Source organism: Chelon labrosus (genome assembly GCF_963514085.1).
Source record: "Chelon labrosus genome assembly, chromosome: 18".
Lineage (NCBI taxonomy): Eukaryota > Metazoa > Chordata > Actinopteri > Mugiliformes > Mugilidae > Chelon > Chelon labrosus.
The window spans coordinates 19,526,825-19,548,626 of NC_140351.1; the positions used below are offsets into that span (position 1 = coordinate 19,526,825).

The following is a 21,802-nucleotide window of genomic DNA, read 5'->3' on the forward strand; positions in this document are numbered from 1 at the left end:
GATTCCTCCCTGTTTTTTTAGTCAAGTAAACTGTTGATGAGCATTGCTTGCAGAAAAGAGACAAAACCAACATGTAGAAGGCACTAGTTCCGATGTCCGAATAATGAGATATACAGCATGATGCCACCATGTCGTGAGGGGAATCTCGACTTAGACAAACTTGTAACAGAAGGGCTACTTAATGATTTTAGTACAAGCAAGTAAGATGTGGGCATTTTTATCAAAGGACTCGTCTTAAGACACTTATGGCTATTGGTTTTTACTATTCAGTTAAGATTTCAGATTTACAGCACACGACATGCATATAAAACAAGATTTTTTTGCACGCTGAACGTTAACATTAAAATGCTTCCTGAACACTGACGCAGGAATAACATTCAAAAACATTCTGAGTGGCCATTTTGCATAAGGAGCACTTTTAAATCACTAAATGGGTTGTTTTTATAGTCTGCTATTGCTGATTATATTTAAGTAAAAGGCCCCACTGCTAAACAAGAGACCAGAGAGGGGAAACAAATGATGTTCCCGAGGTTTTAGCTAAGACAAGGTTATTTGGCGGTTTGTTTCCAATTTCTGTGCACAAGCTGCTTTTATAGAAATTTGACAAGTCATACAAACCTCAGTATGTCTGGAAGAACTGTTGGCTAATAAATATCTTCCTGTGATTACATCAATATTATTCTGCCCATCTTCTTGCAGTAAACAGCAGTAATAACAGCCTGCGAGGCATAAATTAATTTTGATCATTCATGACAGCTTGGTGGAGAAGCATTTTACAGCCTAGTAATTTGGGCATACACCATCTTCGCTTTGAAACGGATTCTGGGAAAATAAGCGGAGTTTGGAGCAGCGCATACCGATGGCAACATTCTGGTCTGTGAAGCAACTTTGTTATGCTCCTCAGAGCACAGTTAAGATGTTTAGTGCTCTATGTAAAGTGGCCTAATCACTCGTGGCATCCACTCAAGAACAATAAACCACCATGGATCAGTGTTCAAGATTGAAGAAAGACATCAAATTCCCAAAACATAGGAGCGAATGCTTGGGCCTGGTAGGTAGTCAGAGAAGAATATTTGTGTTTCAAAAATTACAGGGTTCAACCGCATTTAAAACTCAGCCAAAGACATATTTTGCATTTTGTTGTGCCATTAGATACACAGACATGTCCCCCCTTCAGCAGTACGCTGAAACAACACAACACACATATGAGCACACATTTCATGGTCCAACCACCATGGACGCCTGTCACAGGAAATATGAATCCGCCCAGACTACAGGCTGGGGAGGGAGGGAGGGAAGGACAGGAGGTGAGGAGAAAGTACGGGCCAGCTCTTGTCGCATTATAAGTAAGAAGCTGTGACACCAGAGTGGAGCCCCAAGGCCCGAAAACAGTGACCCCTCCAGACCTGACAGCCCGCAAGCCGAAAACAATACACAAGCATCTTATTTCTAATAAATAAACAATGACTGCAGGCCGCAGCTGAAAACACTAAAATAAAGCATCTTTCCATGTTTGAATCAGGTGTTGCAACATCAGACATCTAGTACCATCTCTGTTCAATAAAAAGAATACTGTGAAAATGGCAACCACAGTTCATACTATAAACAAACTCCTGGCTGTCATACCGAATGCTTATCTTCAAATGTATAAACTAATGCATAAACTACAGGTGAAGAATTTGTTGATGCCGTTGATTCAACAGCAAGCAGAAGGCAGCGAGGTCTCTAAGTGATTGGTTACATTTCCGGTAAGGTCACAGTTTACAAGTCGTGTGCACAACTCCCCATGCCGAAACCACGCACAAGTTCCATTTGAGGGCGGCATAAACCCAAGTTCTCCACCGCTCATCCTCCTCATCATGTCTGTACTCACTGTGCTTCCCTCCCCAGTCCTTGCTTTCGAGTTTTTGAACCCTGACTGTGTTTTTGCCTCAGCCTACTCCCTGTGCTTTATTGCCTGCCGAGTTTGTAACATTGAACTTGCTTTTTAGCCAGTAAAGCTCATTTATGCTTTTTCTTCTTGGAGTCTTGAGCCGGGCCACTGGGTTCGTGTCTCCTTCTTGACACTAGATAGTGTATAATTTACACAGAAATGAGATACTCAGCAAATACAATGACTGGGTTGCATTCCCCATATGCAATAAATTCAATTTTTAAAAAGTATACAGAAAAAAAATATGCACATGATGGCGAAATACACCGATCAGCCACAACAATAAAACCACAAAGTGAATATCATTGACCATCTTGTGACAATCCAATGTTCTGCTGGGAAACGTTTAGACCTGGCATTCATGTGAATGTTACTTAGACATGTACGCCCCACCGAAACCAGACCAGGCACCCCCACCCCATAGCAATGACACTCCTTGATGGCAGCAGCCATCCCCAGCAGGATGCAGCCTGACACAGGCGCACACACACAAAAAGGGTTTACAAACAACTCAAAAAACATGAAGAACAGCACAAGGTGTTGACCTGGCCTCCAACTTCACTAGATCCCAAACTGATCAAGTATCTGTGGGATGATCCACAGAGGCCCCTCCCCTCAACCCATAGGACCCAAAGGCCCTCACTAACAACATTCTGTTGCCAGACACCACAGGACACCCTCAGAGTGACCATGTCCATTCTCTGATGAGTCACAACTGTTTTAAAGGCACAAGGGAGACCTACACAATATTAGGAAGGCGGTCATGATGTTAATAACGTTGAAAGACTGAGGTCTGACTACACATCCCAAGAAAAAAAAAGGAAGTGTCCCCGCCAGTTATTCTGAATTCTAACATACTGCCCTGGCTCGCCACAGTGAAAAGGTATTTTCCTAATCTAATGTGCAAACTCAGAAAAATGAAACAACAAAAAGTTACAATAACTTTCGTAGCTAAACACATGCTTTCATCCATTTCTTACTTTTTTGACCTTGTATTTCTTTTTTGGAGCAGCTTCAAAAAGGAGCCGCTTTCAAAACATTTAAACATTGCTCTTCCTACATGCCCATGCACACTGCTTTGGGCTGGTGAAATGCAAAAGCTTAGCAGTTGCTAATCTGTGACTGTTTTTTCTTCCATCAACTAACACTAGTGCAGTGCCCGTCTGAAGTATGTATTCCTATAGTGGGAGCCTACAGGTGCTGTGTATGAGGATTAGTGGAAATATTAGAGCAGAGAAAACCTATTTTACCGATATATTTTACATTTCTTATCCAAACAACGTCAAACTTAGCAGTGCACATCTTCGTGCCCGTAGCGAGACACCTGCCCAGTTTCAAATCAATTGGGCCAACGGTTCGCGAGATATGCGTGCCACAGACAGACACACACACACACACACACACACACACACACACACACACACACACAGACACTTCTTGATTTATAGATAGATGGTAGTGAATCTCAGATGTGTCATTCTCTTTAAGTTTTCTGCTTTTTAAGAATATTTGCTGTGACATAAAATGATTCAAAAGGAGCATGTATGAGGTTACACAAAGGAGATCTGAACCCCAGACTCAACACGCAGTAAATATCTTAGTCATCTGAGACAGCTCTATGCCATTATATCTGGTCATTTCTGCTCACAGGCGAACGATATCTCTCCTTATCAGCTCCTCTCGAATCACCCCGTATGTGTCAAATGTGCGAAGACACTTGAAAAAAGCACCCAGCAGGACAATCCCATCTCACCTCAGCCTCTCCTCCTCCTTTTTTCGCAGCTTCATGTCCCGCTGGACCACTTTCAAGACATGCTCTGCCTCATCGTCCGTCAAGCCTGACAGGTCCAGCTTCCGGCCCATTGTTCCCGCCCTCGCCACAGTGAGCTGCTGCTGGTCAGAGAGGAGGGGAGGAAGAGGAGGAGGAGGAGGAGGAAAGACACAGGCGTTGCTCCTCAGGGGGCCGAGGCTGGGACGACCCTGAGGGAAGAGAAACAGAAATAAAAGTTATATATGTGGAATCAATTCACTTATTTTGAGCCGAACATTAAAACGCTTGGCACATGTCAATATGTCCGTGAGGCAATTTACCTCATCTATTAGCAAAGAAATTACAAAATCAAGAGGTCTCTGAAGTCGTATAAAGTTGTTTTTTTAAAAATAAAACGCATTATTTTCAGCATGAAAATTTGTGGCGCCAGTTGCTTGCCTGCAGGATGACGCTTCAACTCTGAGCAGTGGAAAATTGAATGAGCGCTGTGCTTGGAAAGATTTTTCTTTGTGCTGTTTCAGGTCAGCCATAATGTAATACTTGAACAAGCCCCAGAGGGAGAACATAATAATTTGAATTTGTGCAAAATGAAACATCTTTTGCTGTCTTAGCCAGAGTAAATATATTCAAAATATTTGGCCCCTGGCTATTTCAAGCTATGACACAATAACGCAGTTGCAAATATATATAAATATATGAAGTACAGCAAGCAAAAAATAAAATGAAAACTGTCTGTAGTAGTTCTGATATGAATCACGCTTGTAGGATATAATGTTTAAAACATTCTTTGGAGTGCTATATGAGTCTGTGCCGGCCCATCTGTGAGACTATATTTAGGAAGTGCAATGTTTTGAGCTACATGCTAATGCCGTCAAGCTCCTTATGTCAATGCTGGGTGGATGTTTAGCAGTTATAATGGATTTCCTTTAGCATGTTAACATGCTGTCGATGCTTATACTGGAATGCCATAAATGGTAGTTACAACGACAAAATAGGACCGTTCCACCGATCAGCCACAACATTAAAACCACTGACAGGAGAAATAAATAACATTGACCATCAATGTTCTGCTGGGAAACCTTTGAACATGGCATTTGTGTGGATGTTATTTAGACATGTAGCACCCACCTAGACCAGACCAGGCACCCCCACCCCATAGCAATGACACTCCTTGATGGCAGCAGCCATCCCCAGCAGGATGCAGCCTGACACAGGCACACACACAAAAACGGTTTAGGAACAACACAAAAAAACATGAAGAACAGAACAAGGTGTTGACCTGGCCTCCAAATTCACTAGATCCCAAACTGATCAAGTATCTGTGGGATGATCCATAGAGGCCCCTCAAATCAACCCATAGGACCCAAAGGCCCCCACTAACAACATTCTGTTGCCAGACACCACAGGACACCCTCAGAAGGCCCATGTTCATCCTCTGATGAGTCACAACTGTTTTGAAGGCACCTACACAATATTAGGAAGGCGGTCATAATGTTATGCCTGATTGGTGTATACAGTTTCAGCATATTGGTGCGTTTGGTTTAATTTGCTGTAGGTCATCCTTTGAACAACACTTCAGATCATTTTATAGTATATGATTACATTGTGGATGGAGATCTGTTTTCCGTTTGTAACTGAATTCACTTCAAAATGAGTTAGACACATTACAGTGAAGCAAATTCAGAGAGCAGGGGTGAGTAAAGACGAGATGATGAAGAGGCAAGATAGAGGGGTGGCTCAGACGGACGGCAAGAGGATGGACATGAACAGATGGGAAGTAGGACACGAGGAGAAGGTCCATTAACAGCAGTGTCTAAACAAGATGGGAGAGCACTAGCTGTGGAGAGAGCCATGATGACTCAGAAGGCCAGACAATTATGTCCGTTCTATTATTGGGCCACTAGCTTCATCGACAGAGCATCTCTCCTCTCGTTCAGCTTATTACTCATTCCTCCAGTTCATTTCAGGGCCTGTCCCCCCAGACTGCTGCTGTACCTTGCTGAAAGTTTTAATAGCAGCAAACAAACGTAGCCAGTGATCCTTGGTGTACGCACACCATAAGTCACATTTGTGTTCAATATGTTTGTTACTGTGATATTCAGCTCCATTTTTCATATTTCTAAGGTAAAATAAACTAAATTTGAAAGCTTAATGAAACCAGAGAGAAAGCACATCTCTCCATCAGATGAGTTTATGAGTCATTTATAACAGTAGAAATATGATACTCAATCCACAAGGGCAAATGCAAACACACACAGATATACACACAATGGCACACACGCAGTGTGAAAATAAGTTTTTTTTTCACATTCTCAGCTTTTGTGGAAAAAAAGCTGTAAAATCTCTCAGTCTTAGAAATCTGGTACCATGCAGTGTAAATACAGACTGTCACAATACCATTCACAAACATTCCTCATTCAGGCACTGTGATAAGAGATCTTGCCCCACGCCTCTGTGAAGACTTTTCAGTCTGGAGGAATCACATTTTACAGTCAAAATGTTAAATTACACACCCTGACACATGTGATGCATGTGTTTGTACAGCTACATGTGGCAGCATGGGCACACACATGCTACACCATGTTCTTTGAAAACATCATATGGCTGCCAGGCGCCTTAATTCCTTTGGTTGTATAATAAAACTACAAAGCTCAACATTTTGTAGCTGTGGGTGGGTGATCCTTACTCTCTGCTTTTAACACCTTTAATAAATCCTGTATGTCTCAGGCAATGAATATTGTACCTACGAATATATTACCTCCGCTAAAGATGTCATGCTAAAAATACATTCTATCAGTGTAATAATATTTGGTAGCTGTGACGCTGGCCAACTGCCATTAAAACAGAGGAGGAAGACGACGTTTTGATGCTACAGGGACGTGGTTTTCGTTTACGGCAGTCCTAAAATAAATGACTACAAAACCACATCTTAAAATACCTGGATCGGCCCCGATATCGATGTCAACCCTAGTAAAAAGTACCAGAGCATTTCATTGCTAGGATCACTGACTAGCAAGTTGCTTCCCCTTGTTAACAGTCTTCATGCTAAGCTAAGTAGTTGCTCAATGTAGCCTTAAATTATGTTGTGTGGTATGGTATGGTATAGGGTTGCACAGCTTCTAGTTCTAGTATTATGAGGTTAGAGTCGAGCCGACGTCGACTAGTCGTCGATGATGTCACTAATATAAACACAGTAGAAATGGTTTCTTTAAAAAAAATGTTAAAAAATGCGTTATTCCTCTGAAGCCGCGCACTGCAGTTAAAAGTCTAATATATTTGACAATTAAATTCACCATCAAATAGTTGATGTGCAGCCTCCCTCTCTCTGTTAGCGCAGGACATTTGGTGAAGTTAATTGACTGCTGTGGAGAGGATTTACCGTCCCTGTGTGCTAGCGTTAGCAGATACCTTTTCAGATGAGCGTGCATTGTTGTATTTAGTTTTATTTTAGGACTGACTTACATATTCTGCATGTCACGGTAGTATGTTCTTCATCTTTAATGAAGTATTTCCACACACTTGATGAACCGCTGCTAGTTTGCTGCAACGACCCACTGGGCTCCTCACCTGTCTTCTCTGAGGCGTCCATCTTGTTATTGTCACGTGATCAGTGACTACAGGAGAGAAGTCGACAAACTGACTAGTCGATTAGTCTGTACAACCCCTAGCATGTATGGTATGGTATCTAGGCCTGCTACAAGTTTACAAAAACATCCTGTTTGCAATTTTTTGAGACAAATGCAATAATTTCTCGTGCTTTTGCATCATTTCTATTCAACCATATAAAAGCAGCAAGATGGAACTTACTTAGAAATTAAACTTAAACGTTTCATTCCCGTATCTATATCATAGCCTATCCTTTTTATGCAAAGCAAAAATGTATCAAATAATTACGGTGACTGGCATTAATGTTGATATTCACGATATTCAACTGTCTTGGCGTCAGTTTGGCTCTATTTACTATACATATATACATACATATATATATAAGATCTGCTATCCAACTGAAAAATGAAGAGTGAAGAGTACAGTCTCACTCCTTAAATCAGCACCTACAATATCAATCTGTCAGGTCCGAAACTAATTACAACACCAATTTGTCTTCAGTCCCTGTTACCCTCTTAATGTATAGAGATGAATGCACCACGACTGCATGGCCATTATTGTATAGCCACAAGGGATGGCAATTACTGGGGTCTTCTTTTTATAGTGAGCGGTGTCAAGGACAGGGATGGAGCATCATGGAGTGTCTGCATCTGAAGCTTTAATGACGCAAATACTTGGGGGCAGTGACAGACACTACACGCAGCCAGTCCATTTTCACTTGGGACCATTTCCAACTCACAAACATATATGGACATTATGTCTCAAATGTCTGGCCTGCAGCATCACCAACACACCCGCACAATAGCACAGAGAAACTATCTAGCCTGTAAACGGTGGATAAGAGCGTGGCTATTCCAACAGAAAAAGCCTCTTTAACCGACAGTGGCTGGAGAGTGCCTTACCAATCTGCTCAGTGCTCTCTCAGTGTAAATGGCTTGTGGACTAAAGTGGAGACTATCTTTGTGAGCTAAAAGCTGAAAGTGATCTATACACCTTTATCTCTCAGAAGTGTTTTTAGCCCACAACTGTCACTATATAGCACATGATACATATCGGATTTCATGAAAATTCTTATTTTCTGCAATATTTGCATACAGGTATATAACCTGTCACAAAGCACATTTAAATCTCTATAACCAATTTCCCAGTCCATGAAAACAGCTTTCATGGAGGGTTTGTCAATCTCTGCACAAACACACAAACCTGTAGTTTGGCCACAAATGCATCTACAATCATGGTTATGACAGTAAAATAGGGTTAAAGTTTCAGTTTCAAAGTCTGTTTATGGGCCTCAGGTAGCGCTGATACTAATGTGAAGGAAGTTACATAGATGATTTTGTATCTCTCGAAGGAAGCTGCATGAAATTGTACAATTCACGGTTTGAGTCTGCATAGTCTGACTACAGTTAAATCTGCTTGAGGTTAGTGGCTATAGAGTACATTTGATGCGACTTGCATAACACTGCAAATCTGTCCGGTCTGGTGAGCTGAGCCTGGTTGAATTAGGTAATGTTTGTACTAGGTCTTGGAAAGTAAGAAGAAAATAAAACAGTCTCTGTCTGCAGGAAAGCTGTGTGCATTAGATATCCACCCAAAACTCAACATCTGACATTCAACCACACAATTTAATTTTCAACTACAAATTTTGTTAGCACAATTATAAGATTACCCTGATTGAAAACGTACCGTAAGACGACACCCAAGCATGCATTCTTTCAAGTTTCTTTGTCTCATTTAAGTACTCAATATACTTTATTGACCTACATTTTAACACCGTATATCCTCATACAAAATATTTAGTGTTTTATATTTACTCAGATCTGGGCAGCTAAATACAGTCCCTATGTAGGGCCCCATGTCTCCTAGTATCAAAACAAGTGGTTAGTATTTCCAAGTTAACACTTAGTAGATGTGCTGGCCTGCAGTAGTTTGCTCTCTAGTCCATCTGTCTGTCTCACTAAAAGACCTGGACAGAGCTCGTCTCAGTCTGCCTGTTTCTTGTTTACTTGCAGACAAAGTTGTGTTCTTTGACTTTGTTCGCGACAAGTGAGAGTACATTTGATGAAAGCCAGTGAGAAACAGTGTCTCTGAACTCTGTTTATGAACTATAGTTGAGAAACTGCAAAAAACATTCCATTCAATAAACATTGCTTGTTTAACTCTGGTATAGACAAATCCGCCGAAACACGGAAGTAAAGCAGCGCCGCCATTACTGCGGGCCTTGCTGCTAAGGAAATAGCGGAAGTAGCGTGTTGGTCCCGTAGGCGGCTGTAGCAGATGTTAGCTGTAGGAAATGTTATTTTTATTTAGTTTTTTTAGTACGTATGCTGTCCAGTGATGCCGGGAAGATCGTGTTGTGTGGTTGGCTGTTTTAACAACAGCACAAAACTACAGGCCTGGAATAAAACTGTTTGTGAAATTCACGAACCTTTATTGCACATCGACTGTCCATGTTTACGGCCATACGGATTACACAGAGTTCCTGGTTATTCATATAACTAGATGTAGATGTAGAATATTTATTCTATTATTATTCTATTTATTCCTAGATATAGGATATTTTATTGCTACAACTGGTCGTGGCTAATAATTATTTGCAACTTGTGAACATATTAGCAACACAGCTAGTGTAGAATGACGTTCGGTTTTATTGTTGTCATCAATTAATACACGTCTCAGTTACATTACATTACATTTGGCTGATGCATTTTTAGATTAATACATTATGTTGTCAGTAAATTGTGAACATATTAGCAACACAGCTAGTGTAGAATGACGTTCGGTTTTATTGTTGTCATCAATTAGCTTAGCCTTATAGCTACACGTCTCACTTACATTACATTACATTTGGCTGACGCATTTTTACATTAATACATTATGTTGTCAGTAAATTGTGAACATATTAGCAACACAGCTAGTGTAGAATGACGTTCGGTTTTATTGTTGTCATCAATTAGCTTAGCCTTATAGCTACACGTCTCAATTACATTACATTACATTTGGCTGACGCATTTTTACATTAATACATTATGTTGTCAGTAAATTGTGAACATATTAGCAACACAGCTAGTGTACAATGGTGTTCGGTTTTATTGTTGTCATCGGTTAAGCTTAGCCTTATATCTACACGTCTCAATTACATTACATTACATTTGGCGGAAGCATTTTTACATTAATACATTATGTTGTCAGTAAATTACCTTTATCGGTAAGTTTTGGCCACTGCCTGACATCATCTACCCAATGTTCCCTTTCACCAGACATTTTCTTTCATGAGCAGGATCCGCTTTCATTGAAATGTCATTAGAGGGTACCGGCACCTGTACTGTACTGTACTCTGTACTGTACACCGTCACACTTCACAGGCCCGCAGTAATGGCGGCAGGCAAGATGGCGGCGCCCACAGAGTTCGCGGCGGATTTGTCTTATAGACAAATTACTAAATTTACAATTTACTAAAACAGATAGATGGAGCATTACTGGGAACATTAGGGCAATGGTTTATATAGCCCAAGGATCAAGTGCGAGAGTCCCTAAGCAGACTTTTGCATAATGGCTCAAGGATTTCACAACCACATTTCAATCTATTTCAATTTCCTATAGACTCAGAGTAGCCATACCTGCAGCTGATCATCATTTTCTGCTTCTGTTACACAATATAAAAACACAAATTTGGACACCAGCGTTACAATTTGACTGGCACTACAATGAAGTGTGCCGGTGTAATACAGGCAGATTACAAGGGCAACGCATTCAGGCAGACTGACACTGTCAGTACAGAGAGACGGAGAGAATGACTTCAGAGGGAAAATAGGTCACACGGATACATCTCCTGGGAAGATGAACAGAGTCTTGTATTTTCCTCAGAAGGACACACCATACGTATCGGCGAGTCGTGTTTTAATGAAACTGTGGACACAGCGATACCGAAACATTCCAAAATCACTACATGAATGCGACTCGTGCAGCACCGTGTCGCAGAGCACTTGGCTCTGCTGCTGTCTGTCACCTCCGAGAGTCAGGGAAAGATGGGCGAGCTGAGGACAAGGCCCAGTTGGAGCGCTAAAAGGGCAGGAGCAGCCAAGCGCTAAATGAACCGCTTGTTTTAGACACTCTCCATTGGATCAACTTTTTGTCACAGCTAGAGGGAAGGAGATTGAAAATGACTTCACCGTGTGGTCTAAAGGTGAATACAGTGAACTGACTTTGCAGATCTGCATTTGGTCAGAATGAGTGATGCATTAACAATGTCCTAGAGACTGTCCTACATTGCGTTGCAATCTCACTGCAAAATACTTTAAAAACCAAGGCCGCATTTCTTTGTCTCTTTGGTCATTTTTCTTCTTGCAGCCACACGACAGCAGAGACATATGTGTTCAAGGTGTTTTTGTGCTGTTAGATGATACCAGGCTGTTTTTTTGGTACTCAGGATATGACCTCCATTCGTCAAGATGACAACAAGAGTTTCCAACAGAGAGGTAAGAGAAGTAACAAGAATTGCGGAGCTATAGTTAAGCTATCATTTAACAAAGCCAACTCAAAATTGCATTCTCTCTTACTGCTCTCAGCACAGTGTACAGTGTTAAAATATGCAGTATGAGTGATGAATTTTTGACAATGAAAAACAATTAAGGAGCATCATTCATACACAAAATTCTTAAGGACAAGTGTTGTAAGTCCCTGAAAACATAATCAGGATTACAGATTAACTGTGGAAAATTACTAGGAATTCTTCAGCAATACTTGCATAATATTATGCAAAATGTTTTATTGTGTTTAACACATAGGCTGTATATAAATATGGACAACGCTTTGCCACTTCCTTGCATTGGCCAAACTGACACTATTTACCCCGGGGATATGGGCGGCGCCATCTTGCGAGTTTGACTGCGCAGTCTCTTTCTGCAGAGCTACGCTGAGCCCTAGTATATACAGTCAATGGCTGAGCCGCATTATCGATGCCCCGCCCACACTTCCACCAGACTCACTCGCGTTTTCGTTTAATTAATACTGCGCTCTGCTCTACCTCCACCAGTTACAAGAAAATGTGGACTAAATGAACACTAAAACAAAACTTTAATTTATTTGACGTGGACTTTCATGTTTCAGTTTGGCCCAAGTCCCACCCACTAACATGGAGGGGGTGGAGCTTATGATCTATACTGCAGCCAGTCACCAGGGGGAGCTCTACTTGCTTTGGCTTCACTTTTTAGGAGCAGTCCCGCCATCCATCTTTATACTGTCTATAGATTAACAGAATTAAATACAAACAGACAATATGACCTGACATCATTTTTGTAGTAAAATCCTAATTTTTACAACTGATACAAAGCTTGTTTGGTTGCAATAAATGGGAAGAGTTTATCTGTATGACAAGCTGTGGCCAAACACAGAATTCATAACTTACGTTTTTCTTCTTTTTAGGCACAGAGTTTAAAATGTCATTAAGATGAAGTCACTGGCGATTATTAGAAGAATCTATAGGACTTTCGCAAGTTTTGGCACCAGCTGTCCACTGGGAACAGTGAATGCAGTGACATAGCGATATTACTTTGTGAAAAAGCTGTGTTTCCCAGATGAGATATTGACCTGACACAGTGGATAAAGCAATAAAATTGATGACGGCTGAATTCCGCTTACCTGCTTCGGTTATCACGCTATCATACATCACTGTCACACTGTCACGGCTAAATGGGGCACTGGCTTTTTAATGTTATTGGTAACACGTAGGATTTTCAGACTTTTGAGAAGCCAGAATGTCAGCTGTGGAATTTATATAGCTATTTTCTTATTATGTGCCAAAAATCTGATATTACGTTGGACCTGTTCTGCACCCATTGTTCCAATCTGTTACAATATGAGACAATATAGGTGGAAAACGGTCTTCTTGCTTTCCCAAATATTATACTTTCAAAACATTAAAATCCTCACAGGAGGCTGTGTACAAATTAGAGCCCTTGACCATTTTTTCACTGCTTGACATCCACCTGCTGCAACACATCCATCACTACCTGGCCAATTACCACTCTATGCAGAACAAGAGAAGAAGCTGACAGGGTGACACACACACACACACACACACACACACACACACACACTTCCCTTCCAAACACATGTTGACCCGAAGTGTTGAAACAAAAACAGATGCTGATTGAATCTGCAGAGTAATTGCACGTTTCCAGTTTTCCTTGAATGAAACACTCATTCAGTATTTGGGTAAATGGGTCTCCCAATATGCGAACAGGTGACGGTCAACGCCACAAAACACCACAACAGAAATAACCTGCACACCCACACTGAGGGGGCTGCCAACTGGGGATTTTCAGCTCGCATTCCTGTGAGTTAAAGTTTCTTATTTTTTCCTCTCACAGTGGCTCACCGTGTAGACTAAGCATGATTTAATGGCTTCTTCTCATTTAACCAAAACAAATAACTCAATCAGATGACTCACATTGTCCACCACCTGGACCTGGATTTAGTTTTTCTGTCCAGCACATGAACCTGACGAACTGTCCCTTACTAATTCACCATGAATGCTTTAAAAAAAAATAAAAAAAATCACCGCATTCCTCTCATTTGCAACCAGCACCTTACTCATCCCACACTGCCACGCTGTAGCTGTGACTGTATGATAACATCTGTGACACATACCAGCTTTAGCACCTGCACTGAATCAGCCAGCATTCTGAGGCATGCACCGAGCCTGCAAATCACACATCTGAAGCAGACACCTGACGCTGAGGCTCGTGTTCCAACCTTCATTAATGCCTGCTCTTTGCAACAGGGCTGACGTTCACCTATTCGCGGTGAGTTGACGTGGAGAATCACTTACACGGGATCAGTGGGAGCCGAATGACCGCCAGTCACAGTCTCTTTCACGTTATTCCAGATAATGGCAAAAAGACGCGGAGGGATGCGCCTCAGCGAGTGGGAACTTCCGCGACACCTGTCTGTCTCCCAGATACTTTTTTTTTTTTTTTTTGCTTGCCTGCACCTCGGCTAGTCGGCTTATTATTATGCCCCCCAAAGCAGCGAACGCAGGCACCGCTGAATGGGTGATCACGAGGTTTGTATTACACGGAGGAAGGAGGAGGAGGAGGATAGAGGGAGGGAGGGAGGGAGGGCGCACGGCGAGCGAGGTGAGGGATTGGCACCCAACCTTGATTCTTCCTGTATTCACTGTGTCACACTGGGATGCAGCTATGATGGAGATGTCGTTACAGGAAATCACATCTTGTTGACTCTATTCTGACTGGTATCATAGTCTGAATAGAGTCCCCACCTTTTTTCTCTCTCTCTCCTGGCACCTGGGCATCCTGCGCTCCAGTTTGGCACTGACGCTCCTGCAGGAGGAGGAGTAAGGGGAGGAGGAGGGGGTGGAGGAGGAGGAGGAGGAGGAGGCATTGTGCTGCTGGCTGCTTCATTCACAAAGCCATTCAGTGTGAAATTAACCTTAGAGAGAGAGAGATAAAGAAAGAAAGCAAATTAATCCAACATGCTGTCACGCCTGTCATCCGGATCAATAATATTGCAGTAATCTGCTTTACTTACGTTTCATATAATATTGTGGAGTAGTAAAACATTCAACAATGCATCACAGACAAAAATAAAAGTGTACCATCCATAATGTTGCATAAATAAAAGAATTATGAAAGTTACTTCCATGCTGAGTTACGGTCTGGCAAAGCACCAGTGCTGATGCAGATCAGAACAGCCCAGACAAAAAAAAAAAAAAAAAAAACCTGACTGTCTGCTCTCTTTATTAGTGCCCTGGCTTGAAAAGTGCTGACACGAGTCCATTGCAAAAACACTTTCCGTTCTGATGCCCTGCCCTTTTCTTTTTTTCCCCCCCAAAACAAAGAGCTTCCCTAACTTTGCAATTACAGCCTTGCGTTATTAAGAGTATAAATCAAGCCGGGCTGGTGCTTTCTTTACTCTAAGTGCAATTAAGGCTGAATTTTATCGCAGATACTGCCAGGAGTGCGGTTTAAAGTCATATAGTGGGTGCCGGAAGCCCATTCCCCAAAATGTTGTGGTCGTTGTGTGAATAAAAAACCCGCTGCCATGATTTCCAAATCATTTGAAGACTATATTTATTGAAAAACCGAGCAAAGCAAAAAATAGCTACCTTGAATTTGATTCCAGCAACACATTTCAAAAGCGTTGGGGCGGAGGCATGTTTACCACTGTGTTGCATCACCTCTTTCTTTTAACAGCTCTCTGTAAGCATTTGGGAAACGAGGGGATAAACTGAGTTTCCAAAGAAAAACATCTCCCATTCTGACGTGATAAGGGATTTCAGCTGCTCAACAGCTCGGGGCCTCTTTGGTTATATATTCTTTGTTTTATAGTGCACCAAATGTTATTGATGGACTGCAGGCAGGTCAGTAAGTTACAGCATGGGTTCTTTCAATACACGTCCCTGCTGTTGTAATACAGTCATTCTCTTTACTGAAATCAGCAAGAATTTCCCTCTTGGGGTGGCAGCATATGTTGTTCCAGAGTCTATATACGTTGTTTTGCATTAACTGTGCCTTCACAGATGTGCAGGTTACCCATGCCATATGCACTAAAGTCCCCCATACCATCGCAGATGCTGGCAATTGAACTGTAACTCGGATGGTCCCTTTTCTCTCTTAGCCTGGAGGATCCAAGCATCTTGAATGAGCCTGAGATCCTTTATTTCTGAATGACTTTCTTTGCATGACGGCGTTTTGACTTTTAAACTTGTGGATGCAGCGACAAACCCTGGGTTTGTCACTGTGACGTCCAATGTTGCAAAGATTTCCACTACAGAATCATGTGTTGTTATTAGTGGAGCGCCAATGACGGCCTGAAGACAGACACACACACACTACATATGGTGTGTACCGAATCACTCACAGTGTTGCTGCAGTGGCAGGTCTCTCTGTAATCAGAGGAATTCAACCATATCAGAGTTTCTACATACCAAATGCAGTGTCAATATTTAAGCCTCGAGTGCACACAGCTCATGATTCCTTTGTATCCGTGCAGTATGAATAAAAGTACCCGGGTAAAGATAAGTTGCATCAGTTAGACTCCTACCTCTGTTGGTGGTCAACCCTGTGCATCTTTGCTACACAACAGGCCAGTAGCAATACTGGTCCTAAATCTGAAACAAAACCTATTAAACACTCCATAAACACAAATGTGGTACACCAGTCAGGCATAACATTATGAGCATCTTCCTAATATTGTGTAGGTCTCCCTTGTGCCTCTAAAACAGTTGTGACTCATCAGAGAATGGACCTTCTGAGGGTGTCCTGTGGTGTCTGGCAACAGAATGTTGTTAGTGGGGGCCTTTGGGTCCTATGGGTAGAGGGGAGGGGCCTCTGTGGATCATCCCACAGATACTTGATCAGTTTGGGATCTAGTGAATTTGGAGGCCAGGTCAACACCTTGTGCTGTTCTTGGTGTTTTTTTTAGTTGTTCCTAAAATGTTTTTATGTGTGTGTGCCTGTGTCAGGCTGCATCCTGCTGGGGATGGCTGCTGCCATCAAGGAGTGTCATTGCTATGGGGTGGGGGTGCCTGGTCTGGTCTAGGTGGGTGCTACATGTCTAAGTAACATCCAAATGAATGCCAGGTCCAAAAGTTTCCCATCAGAACATTGTTGTGACACAAAATGGTCAATGATATTAATTGATGTGGTCATAATGTTATGCCTGATCAGTGTATATGGCGTGTATGTTTTCTCCACCATCAGGCGTCCTTAATTTTTTACTTTAACAATCAACATTATCAATTACTGTGAAGCTGTGATTAATCCTGACCTTACAGGTGACAGCATTCTCTTCTTTTTACTCTAGACTTGCAAGTACCCCTAGAAGGTCACAGGCGGCCATTATTCAAATATCCAACTTGAGCAAATATGACTGTGTGGCGGATGTTCAGTGGTGCACGTTAAAACGACCGTGCTTATTATGGTTGAGCGCTTATTGCTTGGAGATTTAAATAACCCATGTCTAGCTTGTTAAACAGCGGTTTTTGTCGCTTTGTCTCTGAGCCTGAATTACAGCAGGGGGGAAACAAACAAATATATCTAGCAAAGAAAGGCATGTTAGCGTTTGAAGTTCACCAGCATGTGTAAATCTCTGCACAACTCACAGTCATCTGTTGATGGCGATGCAAATTGAAAAGAAAGGAGGCGGGAGACAATCCTCGTCCTGTATTGCGGGGCACTAAGTCGCTCCAGTATGAAGCCGGGGGTCATTGTAAGGTTTCGTGTCAGCAGTCCTCTGGTCACAAGCACATTTCTGCTCCGTAAGACTGCCGGTCACATATAAAAAGCTTATTAAAGGCTTCATGCTCCAGCAACACTACTTTATGCTCCGCTGCTGAGTCACTCGCCTTATGACCCCTCGTTTACATCTGCACATCTGAGGTGAACAGAAATTTGATTTTGTTTTCTGTTATGATATTATCATTTCTGCCTGGGTGGGGTTTAGCTTGTTACAGTATGCCATAATAATCCCCTCAAGCTCACTGGTGAGAACAGAGGGAATATTCATGCTTCTGCAGCGGCCGTGTGAAAACGCAATCAGCCGGTCGGCGTGGCATGCCTTAACCTGTATCAGCAAAGTGTGATAGATTTTCTCAGCATGGGGGTCCTCCAAGGCCTGCCGGGGAGCCGTGATTGCTGAAGTGGAGTGACTAAGGAGAGCAAAGCAATCCGGCCGCTCTATCCGTGTCACATGCTGGCGTTAAAGTGTTCATGTGTGCGGACATGGGAACTGGTGTGGGTAGATTCCAGCTCCACAGTCCCCGGCGCTGACATTTGAGGTCCCTTCCATCCGACTGCAGATCCTTTCCCTCAACCGAATGCCAGCCCTCAAAGCCGTGGAAACAGTCAATGAATCACGACCTCGTTTTGGCATCCATCGTGGGCTGATCTGTGAAGGTTTTGTCGGGAAAAAACAATGATTCTTTTTGGAAAGGCGGCAATTTGAACTATTACTGTAACTTTACGTGTGCAGGCAGGAAACACCAAACCAGTGAAATGGGTACCCAGTGGACAAAGTAATGACAAGGCACGAGCAAACCTCAACCACCAGGGGGCCTCCAAAATGCAACCTGCCACCTGAGTTGTTGCCATAATTATATTATATAGTTGTCGGAAAGGATACAGTCCTTTATTTGGTGAATACAAAAATAAGGAATGAATGAAAATATGGTAGCTGATGTTATAAAAATCTTCGAGTTACTATTAAAGATATATTAATTCAACAAATCCTCAAACTTGTTAAAGATAGTGCTCTGGATATTGCTGGTTGCAAGTATGTTTTGATATGACTGACTGAATTTCATTGGCTATATATTCATTAAAATGAACAAATCCCTCCAATATCCCTCTGCATTTACAAGAGTTACTATCAATTGAGTTGCATTTTTAACTTATTTTTACCATTTGCTGCACTGCTGCCAGTGCACTGACATCTCTGTGTGCAGAAAGGCGGCAGGTGAGTCAGATGTCCTCACGGGAGACGGCTTTTGCACCTGCAACACTCACCGGTTGTCACTCTCCACTGATCCATATATTGAGCTGCGTATACTGTATAAGCCGCCGCCTGCGTCTTCCTGAAGCAGAGGTAATATCCTGCTCCCGTCGACTGTCGTCTTCGCGGTGCTTCTTCCAGGCAAAGCCTGTCCGGGCGGGACCACTTCCTCTGTTGAAGTAGACAACTGTGGTTGCAGATGAACGGTGTAATCACTCTTTACACTTGCCGCAAACCGTTGTGACTGCTTCCTTCACGAGGCCTGCGCTGCCGACAGTGCTAATTTGAAGGCAGAAAAGAAATAAAGCCTCCGTCTGCCAGACAATCCCTTTGATGGGGGACATTGTTTTTAATAATCCAGGCCATAAACTACAGGTCTCTGTTCTCTTTCACCTACCTCACCTTACACGTGAGAGAGCAATTCTACTGTAACTTGAAAATATGTTTGCATAAACATATGTAGTCATGATATTCACCACAAGAACACAGTCTCTCAGTAATTTGAAAACAATTAATGAAATGTTTCATTGCTTTTAACTGCTTCATGTATTAAAGTATTAAAGGCCTGAGATGCTATTACAGACCTCTGGGTCAGACGTATTGATTTTGGATTAAAGCTCCTGCTTTTAATCCTACAATAATGTGCGTATTAAGACCACAGTTTTTTTTTTACCTCCTAATACTAAGTGGAACATTGCCTTTCTCTCCCCTATGTGCTGTCTGCCTGTTCACCCAGAATCCGGTCGTCTTATCCTGTTCAAACATACATGATGTTCTGATACACAGTGACGAGGTGGAGGTGAAGCCTCTGCCTACTCAGCATGACTAATTGCCCATAAGTGGCCATTCCAGTGTTAGAAACAAAGCATCACAAACACCAAACAAACACAGTGAGTCACTCTGTGTATTGTGCTGTTACGCACTGTGTGGACTGAAGTAAAGAAAGGGTACAGGAGAGAAAAGGGAAGCTTGTTTCATATTTAATTTTTTTTTCCACTTTTGGTAAATAGATAAATGGATTTGGCGTGTTTGTCTTTGATAAATGCATTTCCAGAGTCCCCTGGGGTGGATGGGCTTCAGTGGCGGAAGGGAGCCATTTAGCCATTTCCCCTGTTACAGCTAATAAGCAAGCACTAATTGTCCTCTGGGTTGAGTAATGAGTTATGAGCAGGAGCTGAGGAAAATCACACTCATAATGGAAAACAACTGCCTTCCCTCTTGGTTATACACAACTCTTCCATGGGTGACACTACTGGATGGACCTAGTTTGCGTTTAGCCCAAGCGCTACTCGAGAACATGTCATGAAAAATAAAGTTTCCGGACATCAGGAGCGCAGACACGCCCACAAGGAAGGAGGTTTTCATGCACACTGCAAAATGATGTAGATTAGCGCTAATACTTTATGTTAGCCTCCAGTAGCCTCAGACTAATTCACTTCCCTTCTACGACATATTGACAGTCTGGTCCGTCTGCTTCCAGACCATATTAGTCACACAGCACAGAAGCCGCCTGCTAACTCCTCTCCTATCCTGTGTTTATTTCACAAATGTGAATGAGTAAATTGGCCAGCCGCTCCACTTCCCGGTTTGCTTGCCAACAGTTTTCTCTGGCCAAGTTCAGACACAGCTGTTTACAAAGGAGGTGTTTTTGTTGCTAGCCACCCAGATACTGTTTCTATAACAGGTTATCAACACGTACATGCACACAGACGTGCCGCCCTCAGCCCTTATTATTATTATTATTATTTCGGCAAGTAAGCACCCGGCGTGACAGTGAAATGTAAGTTAATGACTTTAATAGCTTTAACTAATCTCAACTTCTTATCCCTAGATGCATAACCTTTACCTTCACACAGTTCCAACTGCTATCTCAAAGCACATACTTGTACCAGTTTAAAATAAATAATCACCATCCATCACTACCGTTGCAGTTCACCAGAGGTTTGTAAAGGTTTTTGCAGCATGCAGCTTGAACGCAGTTAGCATCTAACGCACAGTGAGTCACGAGCCACGTATTACTTTACGGTAATCGTGATTTGGTGGAGACAAAGCAGAGCTAAAAGGAGAGTGAATTAGGTAAACTCAAAAACATTTCTCCCTGCTTGATGGAGGCAACTGCTTCCTAACAAAATAGCCATATAAACCTTACGATATTGCATGTTATGCAGCAGATAGTTAGTTGCCGGACATGTAAAAATGCACAATATGCAACTGAGAAGACACTGAGCACAGTGTGCAACAGACGAGCATGACACCATGTCACCATGACACCATGTCACCATGTCCCACATACATTTATTTTTTTTCCATGTTTTGAGGTTTTTACAGCATACAAGGTCTGCTTGCGCACTTTGGAGAACCAATTTGTTTGTCGTCGATTATTAAGGACAGTAAAATTTATGTTTTTATACGCAGATATAGTAACAGAATGTCAAGCATCAACAAAAAAAAACAAAAACAAAAACAAAACCTCATCAGTTCAAGGGAATAATAGTCTGTGTGTTCTCTGGTGGAATAATGTGGTTTTACATTCAATCCATTCCATATGTTCACAAAGACAAAAGGAAAATGCCAGGTCCTTCCTACCTCTGAGCACTATATCCAGAGAAAAGACTGTTATTATGGGTGAAAATACACAGTGATGTCAGCTGTACTCTAATTATGACATTCTGTACCGTGTGTGATAATGCATGTGTGTCTGCAGCTGGAGAGAGCAGAGGAGCGGCGTACGAGCGAGACTGACCCTGACCACACCTTGCTTCAACCAGACACGGATACGGCCGGCTCTCTCCTCTCCTCTCATCCAAGGCTTCAGCCCTCGGTGCCATTGTTTGAATCCAACTTCTAGCTGCCATGGTAACCGGAACAGAGAGAGGATGGGATGTAAATGAGAGCTAGTGAGAGGGCATGACCTGTACTTCGTCAGACACTCTCATGATATTGTGTTTAGTATTCCGGCTGAATGAACAATGATCAGT

At 42.3% G+C, this 21,802-nt stretch overlaps 1 protein-coding gene across 1 annotated transcript in view; it reads right to left on the minus strand.

Annotated features, from left to right (window-relative positions):
- The window catches only part of myripb (myosin VIIA and Rab interacting protein b), a 123,171-nt gene extending 108,908 nt beyond the window's left edge, over nucleotides 1–14,263 (minus strand). Inside the window, exons 1-2 of the mRNA XM_084566270.1 lie at nucleotides 14,143–14,263; nucleotides 3,687–3,913 (exon numbers count right to left, since the gene is read on the minus strand). Coding sequence (XP_084422396.1) covers nucleotides 3,687–3,796 — 110 coding nt within the window. The 5' untranslated portion in view covers nucleotides 3,797–3,913; nucleotides 14,143–14,263. The remainder of the gene's footprint in view (nucleotides 1–3,686; nucleotides 3,914–14,142) is intronic.
- Nucleotides 14,264–21,802: the final 7,539 nt, after the last annotated feature.